The following is a 24205-nucleotide window of genomic DNA, read 5'->3' on the forward strand; positions in this document are numbered from 1 at the left end:
ACTAAAACATCGTCTATTGTTAGGTCTGTCTGGACAAGATCTTTGATGTTGTACTGCGTTTTGTATAAGAAAAATCAGAACCTTTTGTTTTTGTAATTAATTTAAACTATCAATATAAAATATACCTACTCTACTCTTCCTATTGTTGAATAATTCACATTAAGTGGTTTTTTTTGATTATTTTCTTTTATATTTCTTTTTATTAATACAAATATCCTATTTCGAATAATTAAAATGGTATTTTAATATGTAATAATTAATAAAATATGAAATTAAATATTTACACTTCTATAGAAATAATTGTCTAGAATCTTTATACTATAAATAGCTTAAAAGTGCCTTCCTCTATGTATTAACTGTTATATTGTTTTGAAAAATTAATTCTTAACTAGAAATAAATTTCACAAACTATTTTTCGTTTTATTTTAATCCATTTCCTAACAAACGTTATATGTAAAAAAAAATAATGTACAATAAATCACTTACATACTCTAGTTTTCGCATACTCAATGCCATTATTGAGAAGCGCTGGACTATGTGATGGTTGGGCGTTCCATTATACGAGGAAATGTTTATATTGACACAAGTCTTGGTCCCTTTGCCCACGCGAGTAAAGCCGCAGGTAAAACCTTGTTAACTAAGGCAGAATTCGGCAGTTGGGAACAGAATGTCTTCACACTAGTTTCCCAGGTTTCCTCTTCCTATCCCGTTGTGTGCGGGTTACACCGTGAAATAAAAAAAAATATCATATGTGATTCCTGTTAATAATTACTTAGATATAATTTAGATCTAGATTCTAATTCTATCTTATTTAGATTTAATCTAGAGTCTTTGTATTTATAACTTACAGGTGTGAGAATGAAAAACTAAATTTATTTTAAAAACATTTATTTATTATTCCGAAATATTTAAAGAGAAATGTGTCATTGTTTTGTGCTTTAAACAGTAAAGATGGTGCAGTGAAGAAGTTTTAAAGTTACTTTAGTTTATTTTTTTTGTGTTCATTTCTATACACATATATATTATTGAATTTTCATCAAGACATTTCACATATTCCTTATATGTGATAAAATAAATAATAAATATACTTTACTATAAGTTGGGAGATTTTACATTAAAATAATCTTTTAATATTATATTGTATCATATTCCTTTCTAACCGACTTCTGTAAAAAGTGGAAGTTCTTAATTCAACTACATTTTGTAATTCAATACTCAAAGATTTTATATAATTTTTGTTTGTTAAATGACTATGAGTTATGTTATTACTATAGAGTTATGTAATTTTCGTTTAAATTTTAGTTGAGTTAAAATAAAACCTTTTCAAAAAGTATATTATCTTTATATTTTTCTTGCCTTATATTTGATTAGTAAGTAACTTCTAATAAATATTAAAAAAAAAAAACAATTACTCAAATATGTTCGTCGTGTGACTCGTTTAAGAGTATGTGTTTTATAAACATTCATCTAGTATAGAAATTAAATATTCACAACCCAAAACGAAGAGATTTAAAAAAACGTTGTATTATTTTATTAATACCGTAGCGTGACAAATTATAAAATAAAACTATTATTTCTTTTAAATGCAAATTACCACAACCAATAACAAGATTTTTGTAAATCGGAGTCTATTTTTTCAAGATCAGTTAAAAATAAATAAATCAAAATATTATAGAAGTTCATAAATAATAATGATGATTATTATTATAGTAGTTGAAATTTTGCCAAAAAAAAATCAAAATACTACTATAAGTATTTTTATTTAATTCTATGTATGTGAGTCGGTGGAAAATATGGCAATAATTAATAGAGATTATTAAAATATTGATTAATATTGGAAGAAATTAAAATTAATAATTAGTAGTTAGGACTAAAATAGGAGATAAAAACACTGAATATTAAAAAACTAAAATAATACTATGATATGGGATTTAGTAAATACTGCAAATATTAATAATTATTCCATATTTCAAATAGAAATTATATTTTCAAAATGGCCTAAAGCCATATTTAGATATATACTATCTTAGAACCGGAAAAATGATAAAATCTTTAATCTAATTTACTGAAAATCTATGCGAACAAAATTTAAAAGAAAATATTAATTTAGAATTATTTTTATCTACTTCCTCCAATCTATAATTTGTAATAATTACTCTCAACGAGATATAAAGTTCTGAATATATACAATTAATACATAAAAAATCTTACATTACTACCATCCTGTATACAATATTTTAATATATGTGTGTGCAAAAAACTACCACTAATACATTTAACATTAAAATCGTACACAACCACTAATAATTCATATTAAATCTGACAGTCTGAGGCCAGTCGTGGCGCTGGGGTACAAGCGTGCAACTTAAGAAAACGGTGGTGGGTTCGATTTCCACTTGGTGTAATAAAATATTCAATATTTTCATTACCTTTTTCTGGTAACGAGGAAAAGCGCGGCGATGAGTTCTGCAATTTAAAATGCAATGCCGTAAGAATTCAGTTGAAAGTGGGGAACGAAAGTGTCATAATGGAGAACCGTGTCTAAATAGTACGTTGACAGGTTCCCTCTAATAAGATCCGCTTGCTGCTGTTTGGGATACAGCCATTGGCGTATCTACAGATATCTTCTAGGGGCATTGTCTTAGTTTAAACTGATCTTCCTAAGTAAAAATTTCTTTTTAAATTGTTCAGGCTTAATTTTTTCTTGGTAAAATTTAAACTTTTAAATGGTTTAAAATAACAAAAAGCATAAGAATGGTTTTATTTTAATGAGTATTAGATATGATGTGTTAGTATTAAGACACCGGCGTCATTTTATTTGCATACTAATATTCACGTTTTTTTAGAAAGAGACAAATTGTGTGTATTACACAAAAAATATCGTAAAAATAACGTGCTTATTTCTTTCGTTGTAATTATTTTACTATTTTAAATGAAAAGTTTTTTAATCAACATGCCTTTTAAAATAAAGAGGACAAATTCAATCTACACTCTATTATTTAATAATACTTTAAAGTATTATTCAGACATTGAGAATGATAAACATACGAAAATTCTGTTTTATAAATTTAGAAATATCACGATTAGAACCCGTATCTAGAGGACACAATCAAGCGAAAGTATTTATTCCAATCTCACCGTTGCAAAACTAAAATTTTGCCATTCCCAACAATACGAAATACCAATACAACCTAATTTTTCTTTTAATTCCCCATTTTATATCAAATCTAACATTAAAAAACATTATCAACACAAAAAAATCAAATTAACTATTATCACTGTCTGTAATAGTCGAACTCGTCATACGTATAACGGGATTTTGCGTTGAATCACTCGAATCGCATTCCACCATCAAAATATCATCAGGACTTTCATTCCTATCAGAATTACTTTCAGTATAAGTTCCTGTGGGAGACTTGTCTTCGATGACAGCTTTCAAATAGGACTCCCTGTCCATTATATTAGCGTCTCTAGCCAGAGCAAGGACATCTAGAGACATCATACTCTTAGATTTATCAGATTTAGTTATAGGTGGATTCATTTCATATATAACTTCGCGACTTATTGATTTCGTACGTGACAATTTGGACTCTACGTATTTCGCTGTGTTAGTGCTAGTTGAGGGCGCGCTTGAATTTCGCGGAGAATTGTTTGTAAATTTAGATTTTTTCTGTTGATTATTTTCCTTCATCATTAATAGTTGATCTAGTTTGTTAATAGTTTCGTTTAGCTCTTGAGCCCAGGCTTCGTCTGTTTCGACGTCATTCCTGTCTATAGGCTTTAGAGCTAGTTCTCTGACACGCATTCTAAGTTCTTGTAGGCTTGAATCTTCATCATTTACACCGTTTTCGTCATGAATTGGATCTCTTTCAGCTCCAACACCTGGTTCTCTTGGACCCACTGGTATAGTGTCCTTCCCAGGTGGATATTCTCCGCGTCTTCTGTGTATCTCTTCGGAAATTTCTTCTAAAGCTTTCAAAGACTTTGAATATCTGAACTTGGCGTCTGCTATGAGGCGCTGTAGTTTTTCTATTTTCTCATTTTGTGCTTGTAATTGTTCATCACATAACTTTTTCTCATCGAAATATATTCGTGACTTTAGAATGTTCCTTTTTAGATTTTCTTCGAGTTGTGTCACCTGGAAAATGAAATGTTTTTTTAATATTTGTAATATTTTTATAGACATTATCGTGGCTCAATAGAATATTGTCAGACTTTGCCTGGGATACATAAGTTCAAGATCCACTCTACTACTTCCACTTCACTATACTTGTTTTAAAAAATATTTAATTTCTTGACATGTTTGTCTTAAATATCTTGAAATTGGGCAGAAAATGAAAATAGATAACAGATTATGTAATGGTAAAATAATAATAATCAAATTTAAAAAACCAACAACAACATTTATTTATATTTTTTAAAACAAATTACCTTTCGTTCAGCTGCAATGTACGCAGCTGCTTTCTTTTGATGCTCACGACCACTTTCCGCTTTACGTTTCTCCGCGTCCATGACCTGAAAAATTTAAGAAAAATTACACTATATAAAAATTATACAATATTTTCAGCTTCACGCACATAACAGGATTCGATCCCCACTAGAGGAAATGAAAAATTTAATTTTTCTTTTCGTCGCTCTGGTCGTGACAAAAGCACAGCGTTAAGTTCCGCCTCTCAACACACAATGCCTATAGAAATCGTCGGAAATGTCTTAACACTCCCTCCCTCTGACTTCCCCGTTACAAGCACGATACAGTGCAAAATTGTTTTTTTTTAAATGTCATATCATTATATCAATCATACCTTGATAATAGCATGGTTGAGCACTTCCTGCCAGTTGCTGTCGAACTGCCACTCATCTTGCTTACTCACGAAGCGCTGCTCCGCGAGGGTCACCGTCTCTTTAGCTGCGGCGTGTAACTCTGTAAAATTTAATCATTTTTTAATTATTCTACAATTATAACTATAGTTTTACTTGTTGTAAAAATGTTATGTGGCCTAAAATCCATATACTCTTACAAAACAATTTGTCGAAATTAACATTTTATTTTTCAGGGTAGGCAAAGGGATCTTAGTGCTAAAACACTCTGTTCCCATTAAGACCTTTCCGCCGAATCGAACTCGCTCAAGTTCTAGGGAGTGGAACGAAGTAATTATAAAATATATATAAAACTCTGTTGGCGGAACGTGAATTTAAAAGGATATCCGTTCCGCCTGCGCATTATCCGCTCATTTCTCTATCACGGAGGTAACCGGGCTTTAACCAAGGAAATGTTTATGTTTAAATCTATTTTCGTTTTGTTAAACTTTGTTAAGACAAAAAATATTGAAATATTGAAATGACTGGAAAACACAAAGTTAATTTATATATTCTGTATTTTATTTAATATTTACTAATAAATTTTATTTACTAAATAAATAGTAAATTTAGTGTGACTGTAGTGCGACGGTTGTGGGTTCGATCCGCACTCATGGAATGACTTATTATTCTCTGCTCTGGGACAATGGGAAAAACTCGGCGTTGAGTTCGCCACTCAACATGTAAAGCATCGAAAACTGCCGAATTTTTTTTATTCGGGAATGGAGTGTTTTAACATTAGGTTCTCTCTTCCTACCCCGTTGTATGCGATATACAGTGTAAAGCTAATTAAGCTTTTTTTTATAAGTTAAATGTTGAAATCCAAAATGAATCAAAACATAGCAAACTGGAATCCACAATGGCATATTTATAAAAGCAAGGTCGCCGATATCTAACACGTACAGCGTGTCTAATCTTATCTCGCGCCTGTTTGTCTGTTTTGTTACAATACTTATTTACTTTACGAAAAACTGGTGGTTTTTAATGTAATTTATTTACAGTAATTTTTAATTCAAAAACTTTTAATAAAGGTAGCTAGCACCATATTTTACACATTATGTGTTGAGTGAAGGACTTCAACGCCGCCCTTTGCCCCAGAACAGAGAAATTTAAATAATTCATCATACACAATTCATAATTATTTCCATTCAACCAATGAACGAAGCCGCAACTTAAAGCTAGTAACTTATAAACTTATTAAATCAGAGGTCAGCGTGACGCCCACGAATGAAACTTTGTCTAATCGTAAATATTATATGTAATATAATACAGCCTGGAAGTAAAATAAAGACCACAGCTATGTGAAATACCTAAATATACATACATGTATTTATATTTGTGAACCACAAAAAATATATTTTTTTTTTAAACTGTTTGCCTGTAAAGTCGGTTTACGGACGATAATTTTACGTCAACGTAAAGAAAATTACGTGAAAGAAAGCGCAAGAAAACATTAATAAATATATTTTTATTTAATCTGAGTGCAAGTTAGTAATCTGTATTGATATTACGCAATACGTTACGTGAGAGCTCATTGTTTCACTTATGCAAATTGAAGGCGGGCTTAATTTATTTGACCGCTGCGCTAATGGGCGAGGCGCGAGGACTCTTCTACTAGCGTAGTATTACTAATATTACTAAGTATTTATCATGTAAATGCTTTTTGCCATGTTAACTGCTATTATATTTCAATTATATTTAAAAACTGCTATTAAATTATAAATGCGACATTTGTGGGTCCGATTCCCACTTGGGTGAATTAACTATTTCATTTTCTTGCTTTCTTGCACCAAAGAGTGGAAAATTGACCGAAAAGTGAGTAACAGAATATTCTAACATCAACTCTAAACTGATATACAGAGCGTGAAATAAAAAAGATATAAAAAAACTTTTTATGCAATATTAAATCACTTAAGGTACACGACAGCTAAAAAAATATTTAAAAAAATCTAAACAATATTGAAACAGTACAGTCCTTGACCGTAACCGACCTTGGCGAGTCCACCCGCCTGGACAGCACACAGGAAGACAGCAATTTGCTATCACAACGATAAGATTCCCCATAATGTTACATGGACCGGTAAACACAAATAGCGTTGTATTTATGAATAAACCTTTGTTAGTTAGTCACATATGGGAATTATAGTTTTTTAGGTAGCTGTAAGTACATGTTAAAATATCTTTATCTTTATCTTTATACTGTCTGTACTGAGCAGAACTGCTTAAAAACTTAAAAGTAGAATTTTGAAACATTTACTTAGAAAACGACAACGACGCAGTTCAGTCAGGCACATTTGAACTGCCACACCATTGTGTGGCAGTTCAAATGTGCCTGACTGAACGCAACGCTTGTAAAATGCAATTATACTCGCAGGAAAGTTTATATTGTAAACACTACCTAAGTGTTTTCTCGAACCAGTTACAAGAAATGTGACATTCATTTTCGACACCTAACAGAAAACATCTCTTAATAGATTAGAAAAGAAAACATTTTAGTTCTATTGTACTCTATATTTCATTATTTTTAGCCGAGGCACTCCACCTCGCCACTGTCACGTTGAATTAGGGTTGTCAAATTGGCACTGAAATCCAGAACTATTCCGGAATTTTATGTAATCTTCCGTGTTGACCAATTTTTCATTGTTGTTACACATGTTATACTTAAAAAAAATAAATTACTAGTAATTTGGACAGTTTATGTAATTAAAAAATATTGTAAAAATATAAATATTAAAACCTTAAAATCTCTTACCACTAGCCCTCTGAAACTGTACAGCAGCTCGTTGACACTCAGATCTGGCTGATGACGCTGAAGCCACCGCGTCGTGGTACGGCCGTGACTTGTCCACACATGTTCCTAAACGTTTGGTTAGCGCTTGCAGTCTTCGGGACGTTTCGTTTAGTAATAAATGAAATGTTTTCATGGATTCCTGTAATGGAAGGTAGTTATATAAAAAAATCTTAGACGCAGTTACTTAAATTCAATGTTAAGTCCGTTCCGGGCTTTCTACCCAATATTCGAGACATAGCGTGTTGAATGACCAAACTCAAGGCAACACTTTCCCTATCTGAGGAAAAATAAATGGAAATAATTCACACCCTTGCAATGCTTCCAGAATTCGTCGGAAAGTGAAGAACGGAAATGTGTTAAAGGGAACGGAGTGTTAACACAAGGTTCCTAGATCCCCTCAGCCTACACTGCAAAAACTGTGGGGGAAAAAGCGTGAAACTAAAAAAAACACACCCTCGAGACCTCGATCCCGAGCCCACAACCATTGTGATTTCAGTCGACAACACCCAGTTTCATATAGATACTATTTAATACATATATTTACCATTTTTTTTCTACAGATATGAGTCAAAGATTATTTTGGGTTCCGCGACTGAGAATGCAAAATTTGGAGATAAAGCTGATAAAGTGACATCCTGCCTATCATTTAAAACAAAAACAACTAAATAAAAATATCGGTTTATCGTAACATTCTACATATTTTAATTTTAACGAAAACCTGACTTCATAGAATGTGTTAAATCATAGTTAAATTCTATTATACATAAATGGTTCCGACGCTGAGATATCGAGACGGCAGTACTAATTGACCCTACCGTACATTGCGTATGCGCAACAAACACACAATGACTGTACAGTGTACGAGTACTAGATGATTACAATCACTTTAGTTATTTAATCCTAGACTAGAATACAGTTTATTCATATTTATGTAGATATTGTAAACGTTAAGTATTTATTTTAAAAAATATTTTAAGATGTAACTCGCATACAGCAGATAACGCAGAGGGATCTTGGGAACTAAGTAAAACTCAATAGAGACCACCCACTGAGACACTGCCGTTCCCCACTAACTGTTGAATTCTGAAGGCATTTCATGTTAGTGACGGAACTCAACGGCGCGCCTTCTCGTTACTAGAGCAACAAAATTGAAGCTTTTGAATCTCTCTAACTATCATTATTAAAAAAAAACATTAAACAAGCATATTCACATAGGGATATGAACTTCCTTATTAAACTACATTCCCACTAAGCTACAACGGTGTAAAATCTACTCTACTAATAATCTAGCAGGGCCCGACATATATGAAGCTATAATTGAGTAATAGAAATTCGATTGACACACATATTTGCCACCGCCAAGTCAATATACCAACGATCATGTTGTTCATACCTTTCATACTAATAATATTAAGGTTCTCTATGTACCTATATATTTTTCGTATACTTTTTTTATCTCAAGAATATAATTTAACTATTACATTAAATTATTATAACTAATAATTACATACTTTGTATTAAAATCAACTCACTTCATATTACTCAATAAACATTTTCTTTTTTTAACTCCTGGATTTAATGAGCAAGGAACACAATTTGATAAATCACTCTGATCTCTCGATCTTTCCGCTTCCGCTTTTAGAGGTTTTCATAATTGAATTAAATATAATGAATAAATTATCGTACCGTAAATAATCTTCGTTATTTATTATATATATTCAGCCATCTATAATGTATACAAATTACAAAGCATAACTATAGCTAGTCAGTATTCACTTCCCCATGCCTGTCCACTACACAACCTGTTTCTCAATGGCCGCTATCTAGTTTCTACTAGAGACCACCTGATTTTGTAAATTTAAAAGTGATTTTACCATAAATTATTATTTAACATGAGAAAAACATATGAGGAGATTTTAATTCAATAAACTATTTAAGATAATAATGTACTATCAATGATTTTTTCTTTGCTCGCAACTTTTCCGTGGACGTAAAATAGAAAATCGCCTTTTTTCCGTTCCCATAGGCATAAATACGGGCCGTAGTGATTTCTTACACTACCTAAACTACCTATATGCCAAATTTAAATTTTCTGAGACCAGAGCGTCTATGTGGTTTTTGTAAGTCACGAAAAATTTATAATATATAAATAGATCTCCCTTCAAAATTTATAAAGAACTTGAGTGACAAGTTACTCAATTGTTCACTTTCCGTTCACCCATAAATATTGCGTATTACGCAAACGGAACCCAACGCCGCACTTAGCTTTATTTTTGTACAATAAACACAAACGAACATTCCAACGTCAATATAATAAGCTAAAGTATGGACATTCTATATAAATTTTAAACCGCTAAGAGAATGTTGTCAACAACAATGCAGTATTCAACGAATCGATGAAGTGACCCTCTAGAGACGTATTTGGTAACATGTACCTTTCAGTTTATATATAGTAGTACTTAGTATACATATTTCACATATATATGTCCATATTTGGAGTTTTGCCAAATGTTGGTTACATCATGTTTGACCTATAACTTTAAAGCTTCACAAAAGTTACATTTAAAATTATACTAAATAAAAAAAATGCTATATTTTAAAAATATTCTTTCATATTTCTTATTCAGTTAAATAATTAAATTATAATGAAACCGAGTGTCACGTAAGTAATTGTTTCTTTACTTAGGCTATGCTCGAAATTTCAAAAGTCAAATGTCGAAAAAAAATTGCAAACATACATAAAAATAAATTATGTAGAAATAAAAAAAAATATTTCCATATATTTCATTAGACGTACGCACATTTAAAATTCGCGAATTTTATATATACAAAAAAATATATGTGAAATACAATATTTCCCTGTATTTTAGAATTACGACGAATGTAGCGGGTTTATTTCCTACACAAGAGAAAAGTGCACGTTTCGTCTGACCTGATATAGACAAAGCGCAGTGGCTGTTGGGTTCCGTTACCTAACGTGTAGGTATTATATAGGTGTCTTGTGTCAGTATGCGTCAAACCAGAATATTGATATTTTAGTAGAAAACTTTTATGTAAGTGACGTTAACTACTTAACTCGAAAATAAATTCATTTTTTTAGCTTCCCGCAGAGGAAACCATAGTAAATACTTATTTAAATGATTTAAATTATTAAACAAATATTAACATTTCTTCACTATTCCATACTAAGCAATTTATTTCTATAAACTTAACTGTATTAATAACGATAAAGAAGCCCTGTCAGTTCGTGTATCAAACATAATTCAAGGCCACACTTAGAAAATTGTCTGTTATTAATCATGTTGTATTTAAGGTCAAAAGTCAAATAATATTAGCATTTTTTATAATATGACCAAAACTAATTTGTTAGAAACTATAATTAAAAATATTTATAATTCAAAGTGATAAGGGTAGAGACTGCATTGTGTGGTTAATAATAAATATAACATTATTTATTACTATTAAAATATAAATAACAAGTATTTAATATACGAAATTAATACATATACAAGATACCAACGTAGTTATCACATAAAAATTGCATAATACTCGAGTTTACGCCCACTTCTACTATCAATAAAACATTTTATATATAAATAAAGGGACTGACCTACCTATATGCTTTATATACTTATATTTGGAAATCTCGTTTTTTCCATTCCCATAAGAAAAGTACGGGAATCGTCATTCACTGTATTCCTACACACCCTAATCGACCTATATACATGTTAAATTTCAACTTTCTAAGTTCAGAAAACTCGCCTGTGCGTTGTCTATCAGTCTATCATCAATAGAAGAGTTTTATTTATGTACTAGCGACGCTTTCGAGGCTTCGCCAGTTTGAAATGTATATTTATTAATTTATTAATATGCATTAGTTTCATTTCCTAATAATAATATCATTTTAATCTATCTATATCTGAAAATAATTAACATACAAATTAAAATAATTCACATCCCTGAGTAGAAATCGAACTGACAACAATCATGTTTACAGTCAGACGCTACTCTATAGCTTCACAATAACTTTCCACGATAATTAAAAGTATAAAAATATATTCCACTTACATCAAGTTCCAATTCGAGTTTATTTATTTCATCAGTGGCCGCATTCAGCTTCTCCAGCTCCACCTGAAACGTTGTAAAATACTTGAGACAGTCGCACGGAACCCTCACACGGCACTCCCAAACGTACGGCAGCAGCAAGCAACATGTAGAGACGGGAAACATTCGAGACATTGTACTGCTTAAAAAAATCATTTATCACTATTATCATTTAAGATAACACATACTATCTTACTTGTACCTTATTCGGATCGTTTCCTGTCCCTACTATATGAACTATAAAGCGCCTGATATAAAAGCAATACTTACACCAGCGTTCCAATCTTTTTTGGTTATAGTTTTTTATTGATCCCGGATATGTAAATAAATTTGACACATTTACTTAGATTTACATTTTATTCCAGATTAATTTACATACACAAGAATTATACATGCCAATATAAAAATATTACGTTTTCGATAATCGTGTCGAGCGAAGGATCGTTTTTGGGGAAGTCTTCTGAATTTGTATCAAATCCGCAACATCGCGTGAACCGTTTATGTATGTATGTTTGTTTGTATTGGACATAACTTATAAATATTACACGTAATATGTTAAAGTAATGGAATGGTTTACTTGTACTAAGTATATGGTAGGATTACGCTAGGCTTTACAATATTGAACACTTCACTTTTGGTAAAGTAGGCAAAGGTTTAACACGCATTACATTCTACAGACATTAGGCCGAGATGTGTTTGTATATAAATAAAAAAATCATAAGATAATGAACAAAATGAGATTACATTTCAGTAATATTAAAAACATGAATACTATGATTACAACTACATACTACAATATCAATAAACATCGAAACACAAATCGACTAACACTTAACAACGACATTAAACAAATAAATCTTCCGGTGGTAGTAAGTGCCAATTATAAAAATAAAATTTCTAATAATAATAATACAAAATAATCAAAATTAATAATTATAATAATTTCGAGATTCAATTAAAATCAATTTAATTGATTAAATTGCATGTTGTTGAATCGATATAGACGAAACAAAAAAAATAATAATATATTCTAAAACTTATAAAATGTAGACTATAAATGTTTTGATGACTGTGAACTCTATATTATTTAAATGCAAAACAATGAATGTTAACAGAAAAACCTGAACACTATATATAATTGATTGTTAAATCGTCAGTGTATTAAGAAAATAAACGAAATTAGATACGCTAATTTTCGTATTTTATTTATGTTTAGTCGCGGATACACAAGGCCTCAAATTAATTTTATTTTACCTGTGACATGTCAAGGTGACGTTATAATAAAAGAGCAAATAGGTTATCTATATTATTGACCTCGGGAGGTAGATAGTACAAATTAGTATTAACATCACATTATTCGATTGGTGGAAAAATATATTAAAGCTTTTTTCTTGGTGTTAAAATGGATATTAGCTTACATACATAACTGAGTTATCTTAGCAGGTTGCAGTGTGATGGGCCAGTTTAGAACTGATAAAGTATTTCCTTTTTTTTTAAATATTTTGTGTGATTTTTTGAAAAACTTATATACATTTACAACTAAAAGTTAGTCAGGAATAATGGCACGTCTATACTCAAGAAATAAGTTAGTGCAGCTGTGGATACAGATACATAATTTGATTATAAAAAATGTTAAAACTGTCATAAGTGAACTATAACTAATAGATTAAACATCAAAATTGACAAATAATATGATCCAAATATTACATCTGTGGACAGGAAACAGTCCTATAAGGTACTGAAGATATACAGATCGTTCAAAGTTATAAAAAATGCCTCGCATGCATACTGTATACCTCTACATGCAGTTATAATTGGACCTATCAGTGCAAATCGCTGTCGCAAATATATTTCCCGGACACGAAGCGACGCTTCACGAGTGACAAACGGTACCCGCTGCCTATCAGTTCGAACTCGATGCCCGATAAGGTCGCCCCTTCACAGTTAAATTGAGCTGAGATGGTTGTTTTGGACGACGGACCGCTGTTCAGTTCGAAACGTGCTCGAAGAGACCCTACGCCTCGGTCCTCAGAATGTTGAGACAACTCTGTAAACCGCCACAATGCCTGTTCGGTTTCGGGGTTCCAGGAGTTTTTAGGCATTGCTATGACGTTTTTCACGGTGCCGTTCATTGGCACGCACACTGACACGTTAAGTAACGGCGACGACGGACTCATAGCGTGGAGATTATATTTGTAATCCACTTTAAGGTCCGTGTGGTCACGCTCGCATTTCCAATAAGCTACCATTTGCAGCGGACACGATGCGGCACCTGTTTTAGGTCGCACTTGGTATTTAAGAATGTCGACGTTGAAATATTGCGCGGTGGGATTCTTCTCTGACTGTCTTTTCAAAAGGGATGTTAGTGCTTGCATATTAAATTCCACGACAGTAGAATCGCGCGTCGACATCATGGCGTTTATACTTATTAATTGCTTATTTGGCAAAACATTATCTAATCTGTGTATGTTTTTCAGTCTAAAACAGAGTTTGGCTGGGTTGGGATTGTTTGCGAGTACGCCCACTATGCCGGTGGGGAACGAAAGCATCATGTCACCAGACATTTTAACTTGACATTTAGATTCTTCAGTTCCACGAAAGTAGGAATGTATTATTTCGTGGAACGCTACAGCCAAGGGTATTGTGTCGGCCATGCCTATAGTAAGCGGTGAAGGGCCACGTGACCCCGATGAACCTGCTGTTCGAAAATCGCCCTCAGAACGCCTCGAAGGAGGACGAGGGAGGGATATAGTCGATATTGTTGGCGTAGATGTTCGAAAATTCGACTGAGACATTTCTCCGACTTCGGAAAATAAGTCACCAACATCAGTGGCAGAGACTGGAGTAGGACTTTCTAGTAAATGTGACTGATTGGTTTGTAGAGGAGCGTATGGGTTAGAAACGTTGCCGTGAGGTGAAGCTGGATTACTGGCACTGGGACTTTGAAAGAAATTCAAATTTATAAAATCGTTACTAGCTTTACTGGTGTTGGCGTTAGAGCCGCGTCGGTTTGTGCCGATTTTATATAGGCTAATGTTTTCTACTGTTGCTCTGAGTTCATCGACGCTGGCCGACATTGGGGCGTTTCCATTGCTGATGGGCTTAATTTCCACATGTATTTTTTGTTCCCTCTCCTCTTCTGAATCTGAGTCAGAAGAAGAATACCCACTTCCTTTTTCATCTTTTGGTCTAATACAAAATCCTTCTTCATCAACTTCTGGAGAGTTTAACAAATCATCTTTTGCTGGAACTTCCTCTTCCTTTTCTTCTAAGTCAGACTTATCACCTGCATTAGAATTTTCAGATATTTCATCTTTTTTCTTTTTAGATTTTTTAAGTTTAGTTTTTGTTCTTCTACTTCTGAACCACTTTGATTCTCTGAGAGTAGAGCGGTTCATATTGTCGTCTTTATCTTGAACTACTGGAGTAGCAGGGGTCCCACTCGGACTAGAAGGCGCTGAGCATGGTGCTGCCCCCTCAGTGCTAACACTAGGTTCATCTTTGCTTTGGAAATTTGGAGTAAACAAATTAAGAAGGGATGTAGTTCTTCTTGAAGTTTTAGTTGCAAATGATGGCTCTTTCTTGGCTGCTTTAGGAGGCTGTGCTGGCTTGTGAGAGCCATTAGAAACTGAAGAAATCTGGTCAACTTCTGATATCGAATTATTTGCTGACCCCGGCTTTGGTAAAGATGGAGGTAGTTCCACTAAATTGGCCTTCTCTAAGGCATTGTACTTTTCAACAAGAAACTGTTCTAACAGCTTGTCTACTGTTAATTCTAGACACTGGTGCTTGAAATCTCTATGAACTTGTCCCATGAGGTCATGGTTATTTTGAATTATATCAGCATAAGCATTTACAAACTGTTTCATTTGTTTTAAATGTGCCTCCTCAACATCCTGAAAATGCTTACAAGTTTGTGTCATTTTCTTTTCAAAATCTTGTTTAACCATACTATATTTTTCAGCTAATTGTCTGTAATCTTCATGTAACTTTTTTATTTTAACTTCAGCTTTCTCTATGTCTTTTGCTGAAGCATTTTCTTTTCTAAGTTTTTCTAGTTCAGCTGATTTTGAAGTGTACACATCTTTAGCTTTCTGTAAAGCTTGTTTAGTATTTTGTATGAGTAATACTACTTCAAGTGTACTCGATTCAGAATCTTTTACTGCTTTATGTTTCTTATGAAGCTCTTCAGCATAGCGAGCTACATCTTTAACAAGCTCGCTGACTTTTTGAAACATATGCTGATGTAAATTAGATAATTTCTCTGCTGAACATTTTAGTACACCCCAAAAAGGTGCAAATGTACCTTGGGCGCAGTTACTATTTGCTTGTTTAGCCAACTTTGCTAGCAGTTTCGAATTAGATTCTTCAATGTTTGACCTCTCTCTGAGATACTCTGAGAGCTCCTTGCTAGCTATCAGTCCGTATTTCATGTTTTGATATAAAATATCGTATCCATTATGCTCGTTGGCGAAATAATCTACAAAGTTGACACTCATCTTTGCTGTTACGAAGGCAACGACTTGTTACTCAATACATAATTTTTCACTCACTGACCTGTATTCTGGGATCGAGCTCAGTGTCACCATTGTCGTCAGCTGGAATAGTAAAAGAGGATTCTTCCATTGTAGTATCTACAACTAGGAAGCCACCCAATCACTTAATTACATCACCGACACAATAGCGTATAGCGTCACCGTCACTTCACTTTTCAATAATCCGTTTGATTATACGCACATAACTAATACGTAAAAAAATTATCACTATGTATTTACAAAGTTATATCAAAATTACTTTATGTATTTTAATTGGCAAAACTAATCAAATAAAGAATTTTCATACAAGATGACGTCCACTTTCTTGACGTCAAATCATAATAATAGACAACGGTGAAGTTTTTCTACGTGATAGTGTTTGCATATAATATTCTACTACAATTCTGAATATACTCGATTTTTATCGATTTTGAAATATACCAATCAGTTTGTGAAATAATTAAAAATAAATTAGTAACTTAGTACTTCCTTATTTACAAGAACATGGATTAATATTGTATTTTTTATTTGAATACATAAAAAAATCATTTTCCTTAAAAAATCATAAGGTAAGAATAAATTTCGATTAACAATTATTATTACCTTCAACTACTGAAATTCCACATAACTTTATGATCAATTTTACGGAATGAATTTTGTTTGATAAAGTAAATTCTAATATGTACAAATTATGTAATATATAACAGTCGATTACAAGTTAATCGAATAGTGTATATTTTAGCTATATTACGTTTATCATCTACTTGTGTATTGTCTATGCTATTATTATACTATGTATAAAGTAAACTAGACTTTTTTCATTACGTCTCTGTTCTCTTTCACACCCGCAGTAGATCCCGCAAATAACCATCATGTTATTCTGTTTGTTAGATTACATTATTTTTAGTTGGTTAATGATGCTTTTTGACTTGTCGAGTTTGACGTAAAACAACTTCAATTTGCTCCAGATTCGTTGTTCCACGGAAGAAAGTATTTGATATAAAAGAAAATTCTTTCTATGAGTGATACAGACAGTAGTTGCGTTATAATTACAGACATTTTGACTCACGCTTGCGTGTTCAGAGTATATTTCTGAAACGGGTAACGTAGTCAATCTGTATGCAACTGTTACGCGTTGCCTCGACTATGTCTTACCAAGGATCACCATATTCGGGGCCGGGGGACGAGTACGACTTTGAAGATGATGGATACGACGATATAGATGAATATAGGGACCCAGAGGACTCATTGCAGCAACCCCCTGCCGATGATAGTGACGAAGGTATGTTTGTTTATAACCAGCGTTACTAGCCTATTTTGGCGTTGTATCACCTGTCTTTAATGTCTAACCATGTTGTTCTCTATAAATACACACTTAATGCTTGTAAACATTGGTTGCGTAATCATTGTAACTTTATGATTCAGTTCCCTAATTATTTTATCACCTTCCCGCCTTTTGAGTCAAGCTCTGAAAATGACGTAATTGAATTGTATTTCCATAACTTTCTCTTCATTGTAAATATTATTTTTTTGCGTGTCATTTTTTTGTCTGACAAGATCAGAAACATTTACCAGATTTAATTAATTAAAGAAGCATACCAATATTTACCAGGTGTCTAGCTACAAATGACACTTATCTCAAAATATATGACATTTCATTCTAATATAGTAATTAATTTTATATATTTTCCTTTTAATTCTAGACACAGAAGAAGCCAGTGAAACTGACATCCCCAATAATGATGAACCTCTGGAAATAAAAGAGCAGTAAGTACTTTACTATAAAGCAATTAGAAATACTAACATTAGATTAGAAATTTATATTTCCTTTAATATTTTTTAAAACTATTTTTATTTTATTAAATATTCATTATATACAAATCCACTCTTATTTAAAAAGTGATACTCAAATTTTAAAAAAAATTGTGTAGATCATAAATCTATACATGTATATAATTATTATAAAACAGACAAATTAATTAAAATATTCTAATCTCAGATCCAAATTTAAAAATTCTATATGAGTTGTATAGTTCATTTATCAAGGAAGGCTATAGGTTTTGATGTAAACTATTGTACCGGTCTAATTTACTTTGGGCAATTAGAATATGCAAAACTCTAAATTACTTACATTCAACAAAAGGAGCTAAAAAAAGCCTAAAATAACATCTAAAAGTGTATTTTTTTAATTCATAATTTTTTGATAAATAAAACTAAATTTATTACCAAATTAAACATATTTAAATACTGTCATTATGGTATATATATATTCTTTATTATGTTTCTAGAATGTACCAAGACAAGTTGGCCAACTTAAAAAAACAGCTACAGCAGTTAGAAGATAATATTCACCCAGAATTTGTAAGAAGAGTCAAAAGATTGGAGCATCAGCTTCATGAGCGGTTACGTCTTAATAGAATATATAAGTAAGTCATGTGAAGTTTTTTGTTTTTAGCTTCATGTTATATGTTATTATTAGAGAATACTATAGAGGCTATTGTACAGACAGAGTGAGGTGTCAAATTTCACTATTCACAGGTAATGTCTTAAAGTTCTGGTAGACAGTGGAGAACACAGTGCTATATTGTTTATACATTTTTTTTTAGTACATTGATTTTATATACATTTGTCCTGAGAAATAATATTTTTAATATTTCTTAGCCTATGTGTAAGGTTGCTTTTGGTTGTTAGGGCATTAATATTTTCATTTCCTCTCTCTGATAACATGGCAACAAGCAATGCATTTAGAATTCATTCTATTTTTCTTTAACAGGGATCACATGTATGAAGTAGTTGAAAGGGAATTTATAGCTGAGAAAAAAGCAGCGGCAAAAGAGTTTGAAGAGAAGAAAGTAGAATTAAGAGAGAATTTGTTAAATGATTTTGAGGAGAAACGTAAATTGATTGAGAGCGAAAGGCACACTATGGAACTCAATGGAGATTCAATAGAGGTAAGAAAAAAATTTTTTTTGCAAATTTATCTTTATATTATGAGGTTCATTTTTGGACTAAAGAAGTTTGATCAGACCAGTCAAAATCGCGTTAAGTAGGAGTGGCTTTTTGTAAAAGACCCACGGAATTTCCATATTGTCACACTCTACTCTATTCTATTCTACCCGGATACTCTTTTTTACCTTAAGGTGTGCTTCAATTCCCATCTTAGAAATACAATTTTCCCTTACTCACTGTTACAGCAAATCATTTACTGTTAAAGCAGTAAAATTATGGAATGTGTTACCATGAGAATAAAGGCAATCTACTTCTATAAACATTTTTGAACAAAAGAGTCAATAATTATTGCCTTTGAATGTAGAGTAATATTTAATATCATCAAACTTCATTTAACATCATCATCAAACTTCTAAGATAGATTTTATTTTTTTTTTAATTTTCTAAGACAGAAGCATTAAACAAACAAATGAATTTATAATACTCATCTATCATCGTTGTAAAATCGTTGTGGCAAAGCAGAGTGTGGCAAACATAGTGTCAGTTAGAAAAAATTAGGCAGAAAGTGAGCAACAGAGTATCTTAACATTAGTTATGCTATATACAGAAAACATTGTAAAGCTAAAAATATATTATTTTTTGTTATGACAGGTAAAACCACCAATGAAACGCATACTAAGGAGGCGAGCAAATGAACCTGCACCTGCTCCAGAAAAGAGAAGGAAACCCCTTACAACAACATTGACCTTCCAATTGGATGAGAGGGATATAGATGCGGACCTAAGGGCCATATCACGGAGTTCTCCTCCGAGACATCATGCACCGTCACACAATGTTACACAGCCAAGGAAGCATTTGAATTCTAATAGTTGTAAGTATTGGAATAAAATTAATTATGGAATTATTGTTAGAAATTATAAATAAATAACGAGAATATTATTTTAACTCAGTTGGGCACTCAATGGTGGGAAGTTGGATTGATTGATTGATTTCTCGATATTTGGCGTTAAAGGAAGTTGGATTCCAACTGAAATTAAAATTGTCACTTTTGAAGTATGTTCAATAATCTGTACAGTTAGACAAATATCAGCCTTGGATTCTAATACTCTACAAAAAACTTAATACAAAATACCCGATATTTATAATAATTATATTGATATGAACCAACCAACAACTGCACAAAGTTAGTGACAGAAACGAAATATTGAAACTCAACCAAAAATAAAATATAAAATTAACCTAATCATACTTGTTCAAAAATTTTTATATGATAAAAAATTTGAGCTCTTTTAAATAAAATGTGACATAGGTTGCTTTACCTATATGTGCCAACAAAATCCTTGTAATAAACTTAAAACTAAATGTTACATGTTGTCAATAGATTGCAGTATAAAAATGAGTTGTATAAAAAATTATAAAATATAATATAAAGACGACTTAGTGTTTAACTAATTTACGGTTTTGATTTAAATTATATTTGTGAGATTATAATTACAATAGCGTGGAGTTCCACTACTCAACACATAAGGCCTCCAGTTCCAATTCGTCGGAAAGTGTTAAACGGAGAGTCCTAACACTAAGTTCCCTCTGCCTACCCTGTTGTGTGCGGGATACAGATGGCGTTAATGAATTAGAATAGTTAATTTAAAAAAAAAACCTCATTCCAGGTGATTCCCCAGTAAGGGAAAGCACAAATACCTCCACAAACGTACCTCCAGACGTCGACACCCGAGTGGAGGACGGTAAATTATTATACGAGCGGCGCTGGTTCCATAGGGGACAGAGTGTTTATGTGGAGGGGAGAGACATGCCGCGCTTCCCTGCCCACATACACGCTATTACGGATGATGCGGTAAGGTTTTTAATTTTTGAGTTTTTTTGTCTACAAATGTAAAGTATGATTGATAAGTCGTGATGTTCTGAAGTAACCTGTAGATGGATGCGCAGACTTAATTCTAGCAGTTTTGTTTAATTTTCCTTCCCAAGTGTAAATTGCGCAAAAATTCACGAAGCTTTACTTAATGGAGCCACAGCATGGGCGTACTATATCTGTAGACATTGAAACTTGAGTGGACAGGCTAAACATCGTATGAGAGCCGTTGGTGCTATAGAAGATAGAATGTCTGTAGGGGTGAAATATATTCTAAAACAGGTCAAGGAAAAAATGTTCATTTAAAATGTAACTTGAAATTTGAAGTAAATAATTTGTAGAAATTATCTGACACCACAAACTACCTCACTGAGTGTGGAGACTCTACCCAGGCGGTAGGCGATGTGGTCACCCTACCCTGGTCATAGAGTCCTGACACTCGGCGAGAGATCACTTCCACATGCAAACAAGATAGAGGAAGAAAAGAATATTGAGAAAAAAGAGAGAAAATGTTAAGGAATATAAAAGTTTTATGATGACAAATGACATACGTTTACATAATTGAATGTGTTTAAGTTTTATACAGGTTGTTTTATAATACAAAAGTACTCGTGTATAGCAAAATGTATAGAAAGATCGCTTGGTAAAAAATAATAATATGTATCTTTCTTTCTTGGAATATTTTGGGACATTTCATGTAACAGGTTGGAACTCACATTTATCAATTTATGTTGGTATCTCCGAAAATTTACTAAAAAAATCCAGAATTCACCTAATATACAGATTATTTATAAAAGATTTTATTCAAGACTGTAATTAATCTATATTTTTTCAGATATGGGTGAAAAAGACGAATTTAGAGCGAGTAAGGATATACGTGTCTCAACTTGCGCGCGGCAAAGTGACGTTAAAACGACGCGCCTCGTAACCTTACTATAAGTATATTATTTGTATATTTGTATATATTTAAGATTAGTTATAGATATATGTTAGTATTTGCTAGATATTTTAAACAGTTGAGGCTAAAGTGGCGTAACGTTATAAAAAAATATAACATATTTATAATGAAATGATCTTACTCAAAAGACTTTCCGTCCGCGCTTTTACTTTTTTTTGGGGAATAATACAAAGATTTATGATTTTATTTATTTGTTTTATATTTAATTAGCAAGATACAGAAAACGAATATAGACTAAAAATGTACTTTAACATTAATATTCTATATAAAGTATAATTATGAATTAAAAAACGCTTAATCATTTTCGTATTGTCTAAATTTAAGTAAAATAAATAATGTTCCTTCTATACAGATCTTTATATTACTGAAAAACAAGATGTATTGTTGTTATAATTTATGTTTATCAATATAAAAATATTATTGATTTGTTTTGAGGGTTATGTCACTTAGCATTAGCTGTCTAATATGTGCGAATGTGCGAAATGCAGTATTGGTATTTCTTTAGGGTATTATCTGAAATTATAGTTATTCTTGGTCTGGACCATGGAGACTCAATGCAAGAGAACAAAATTAAAGAATATTCGAGTTCAAGTGTAATGATTTATTTTATATACTTACTCTAAAAAAATATATGCAATTTTTTTCTCTTTCTCTAACCTCTACAGATTAATTAAAATGATGCTGCTGTCAGGTTTGACAATCATATTTTGAATGCTGGTATGGAGGTCCCATAGAAGGATTTTCCATTCTGTTCATATTTTTTATTTATTTCTCTACACATGATTATTATATTTATGTTATTAAACAATATCTAAGTCTAAGTTTTTATTATGCAAATGTCTTTTCAAAAATATCATATAGGTAACTGATATAAACGCTTTTCGCAAAATTTTTTGACTAGAACAATAAAATAATATGAAATTAATTATCCAAATACTTACACAAAAGATACTTCCTTTTTGTTACATTTGTTATATTAAATACGAAAATAGCTTGAATGTGTAAAAGTTTAACATTTTAAGAGCCATTTAGAATATGAAAACAGATTAAATATTTTTTAATTACAAATTATTTAGGCTTAAATTGTATTGAAGTTGCATATTGTTTATGAACATTTAATGCCTTTGAAGAGATATGTATTTATTTATACCTTGTGAAGCTAAAAAATTTTTTTTATATTGTCCCTTGGTTTCAAAACCGTTTTACACACAATTTATATTTTTGAAATTAACTCTGAAATGATATTGAGTAAGAAATATAAATGTGCAAGTTATATTTATATTCAAGATATATACAATATACAATGAAATATACAAACAAGTTATAATAATATATTTCCATTTTGCCGGTCTTGCCGAGGAAAGCGCGGCGTTGGGTGCTGCCCAACATGTAGCAATTTCTAAACTAGATCGATTTTCATGAACTTCACTAATCAATGATGACGACATGGATGTATCGATGTATCGATTTTCATTGTGTTTGTAAGAATCTTATTCGCATTTTTATTTATTCAAATATTTGTGTTTCAAATACCTATATGTGAATTGTTTGTGTAAATATTGTACATAATGTAATATAATGATCAAACGATATATGAACGTATGTACATGAATGGAGTTTTGAACATTTTTTTTGTACATTACATGTAAATGAGATGTAAATAAAAAAAATGACTTTTTACTACTGTAGATGATATTGACAAAAAGATCTTTTTAATTATATGTATTATAACATATATTTTTTCTTTTTTTTACTCCCTTGAATTATCCTATTTAGTAAACATAAGCATCGTTTTTAGCTTCGCACTATATACCATATAGCACGGTAAGCAGAGGGAAGTAAGTTTGGTAAGTAGTGTTGTTTGTTGAAGTTACGTTCCCCGCATTGTCCAATTTTGTCTCGCTTTGTTAAGTCAGCGCGACGTTGAGTTTCATCACTTAAAACAGATAAATAGAGTTTCTTCATTTTTACCATAAAAAAAATCAGAAGGGATACATATATATTTTTTAAATTATAAAAAAGGTCGTAACTCAGCTAATTCTACTGAAGAGTAGAATCTCAAACATCGCTGAATTTCAATTAGGTACACTATAACAACAAACGGAGATTACGTTGCTTACAAGTTGGGTAGAGATGAAACT

The 24205-nt window shown here is 31.7% G+C and overlaps 3 protein-coding genes across 4 annotated transcripts; 1 reads left to right on the forward strand and 2 right to left on the reverse strand.

The window, feature by feature from the left end:
• Window positions 1-871: 871 nt before the first annotated feature.
• LOC146527450 (SH3 domain-binding protein 5 homolog) lies at window positions 872-16640 on the reverse strand. 2 transcript variants are annotated; one of them, XM_085205350.1, is made up of 6 exons: window positions 16310-16640; window positions 11717-11779; window positions 7610-7787; window positions 4803-4921; window positions 4432-4515; window positions 872-4138 (listed from the first exon to the last, which is right to left on the reverse strand). In XM_085205350.1, the coding sequence occupies exons 1-6, from the start codon at window positions 16376-16378 to the stop codon at window positions 3266-3268; spliced, it is 1386 nt and encodes a 461-aa protein (XP_085061476.1). In that variant the 5' UTR covers window positions 16379-16640; the 3' UTR covers window positions 872-3265. The 2 variants fall into 2 exon arrangements, with proteins under 2 accessions (XP_085061476.1, XP_085061475.1); XM_085205349.1 differs by lacking the exon at window positions 16310-16640 and having other exon boundaries at window positions 11717-12042.
• LOC146527451 (F-BAR domain only protein 2) lies at window positions 12091-16311 on the reverse strand. The gene has a single exon (XM_085205347.1). The coding sequence runs from the start codon at window positions 16249-16251 to the stop codon at window positions 13576-13578; it is 2676 nt and encodes an 891-aa protein (XP_085061473.1). The 5' UTR covers window positions 16252-16311; the 3' UTR covers window positions 12091-13575.
• A 624-nt stretch (window positions 16641-17264) lies between the features above and the next one.
• Window positions 17265-23799, forward strand: LOC146527452 (sin3 histone deacetylase corepressor complex component SDS3). Its single transcript, XM_085205005.1, has 7 exons — window positions 17265-17569; window positions 17991-18054; window positions 18576-18713; window positions 19061-19238; window positions 19888-20107; window positions 20904-21088; window positions 21942-23799. Exons 1-7 carry the CDS (start codon window positions 17407-17409, stop codon window positions 22032-22034), a joined length of 1041 nt encoding a protein of 346 aa, XP_085061131.1. The 5' UTR covers window positions 17265-17406; the 3' UTR covers window positions 22035-23799.
• The last annotated feature ends 406 nt before the right edge of the window (window positions 23800-24205 follow it).

Source organism: Heliconius melpomene, chromosome 20 (assembly GCF_056956725.1).
Source record: "Heliconius melpomene rosina isolate 202511_hmr_F chromosome 20, ASM5695672v1, whole genome shotgun sequence".
NCBI lineage: Eukaryota > Metazoa > Arthropoda > Insecta > Lepidoptera > Nymphalidae > Heliconius > Heliconius melpomene.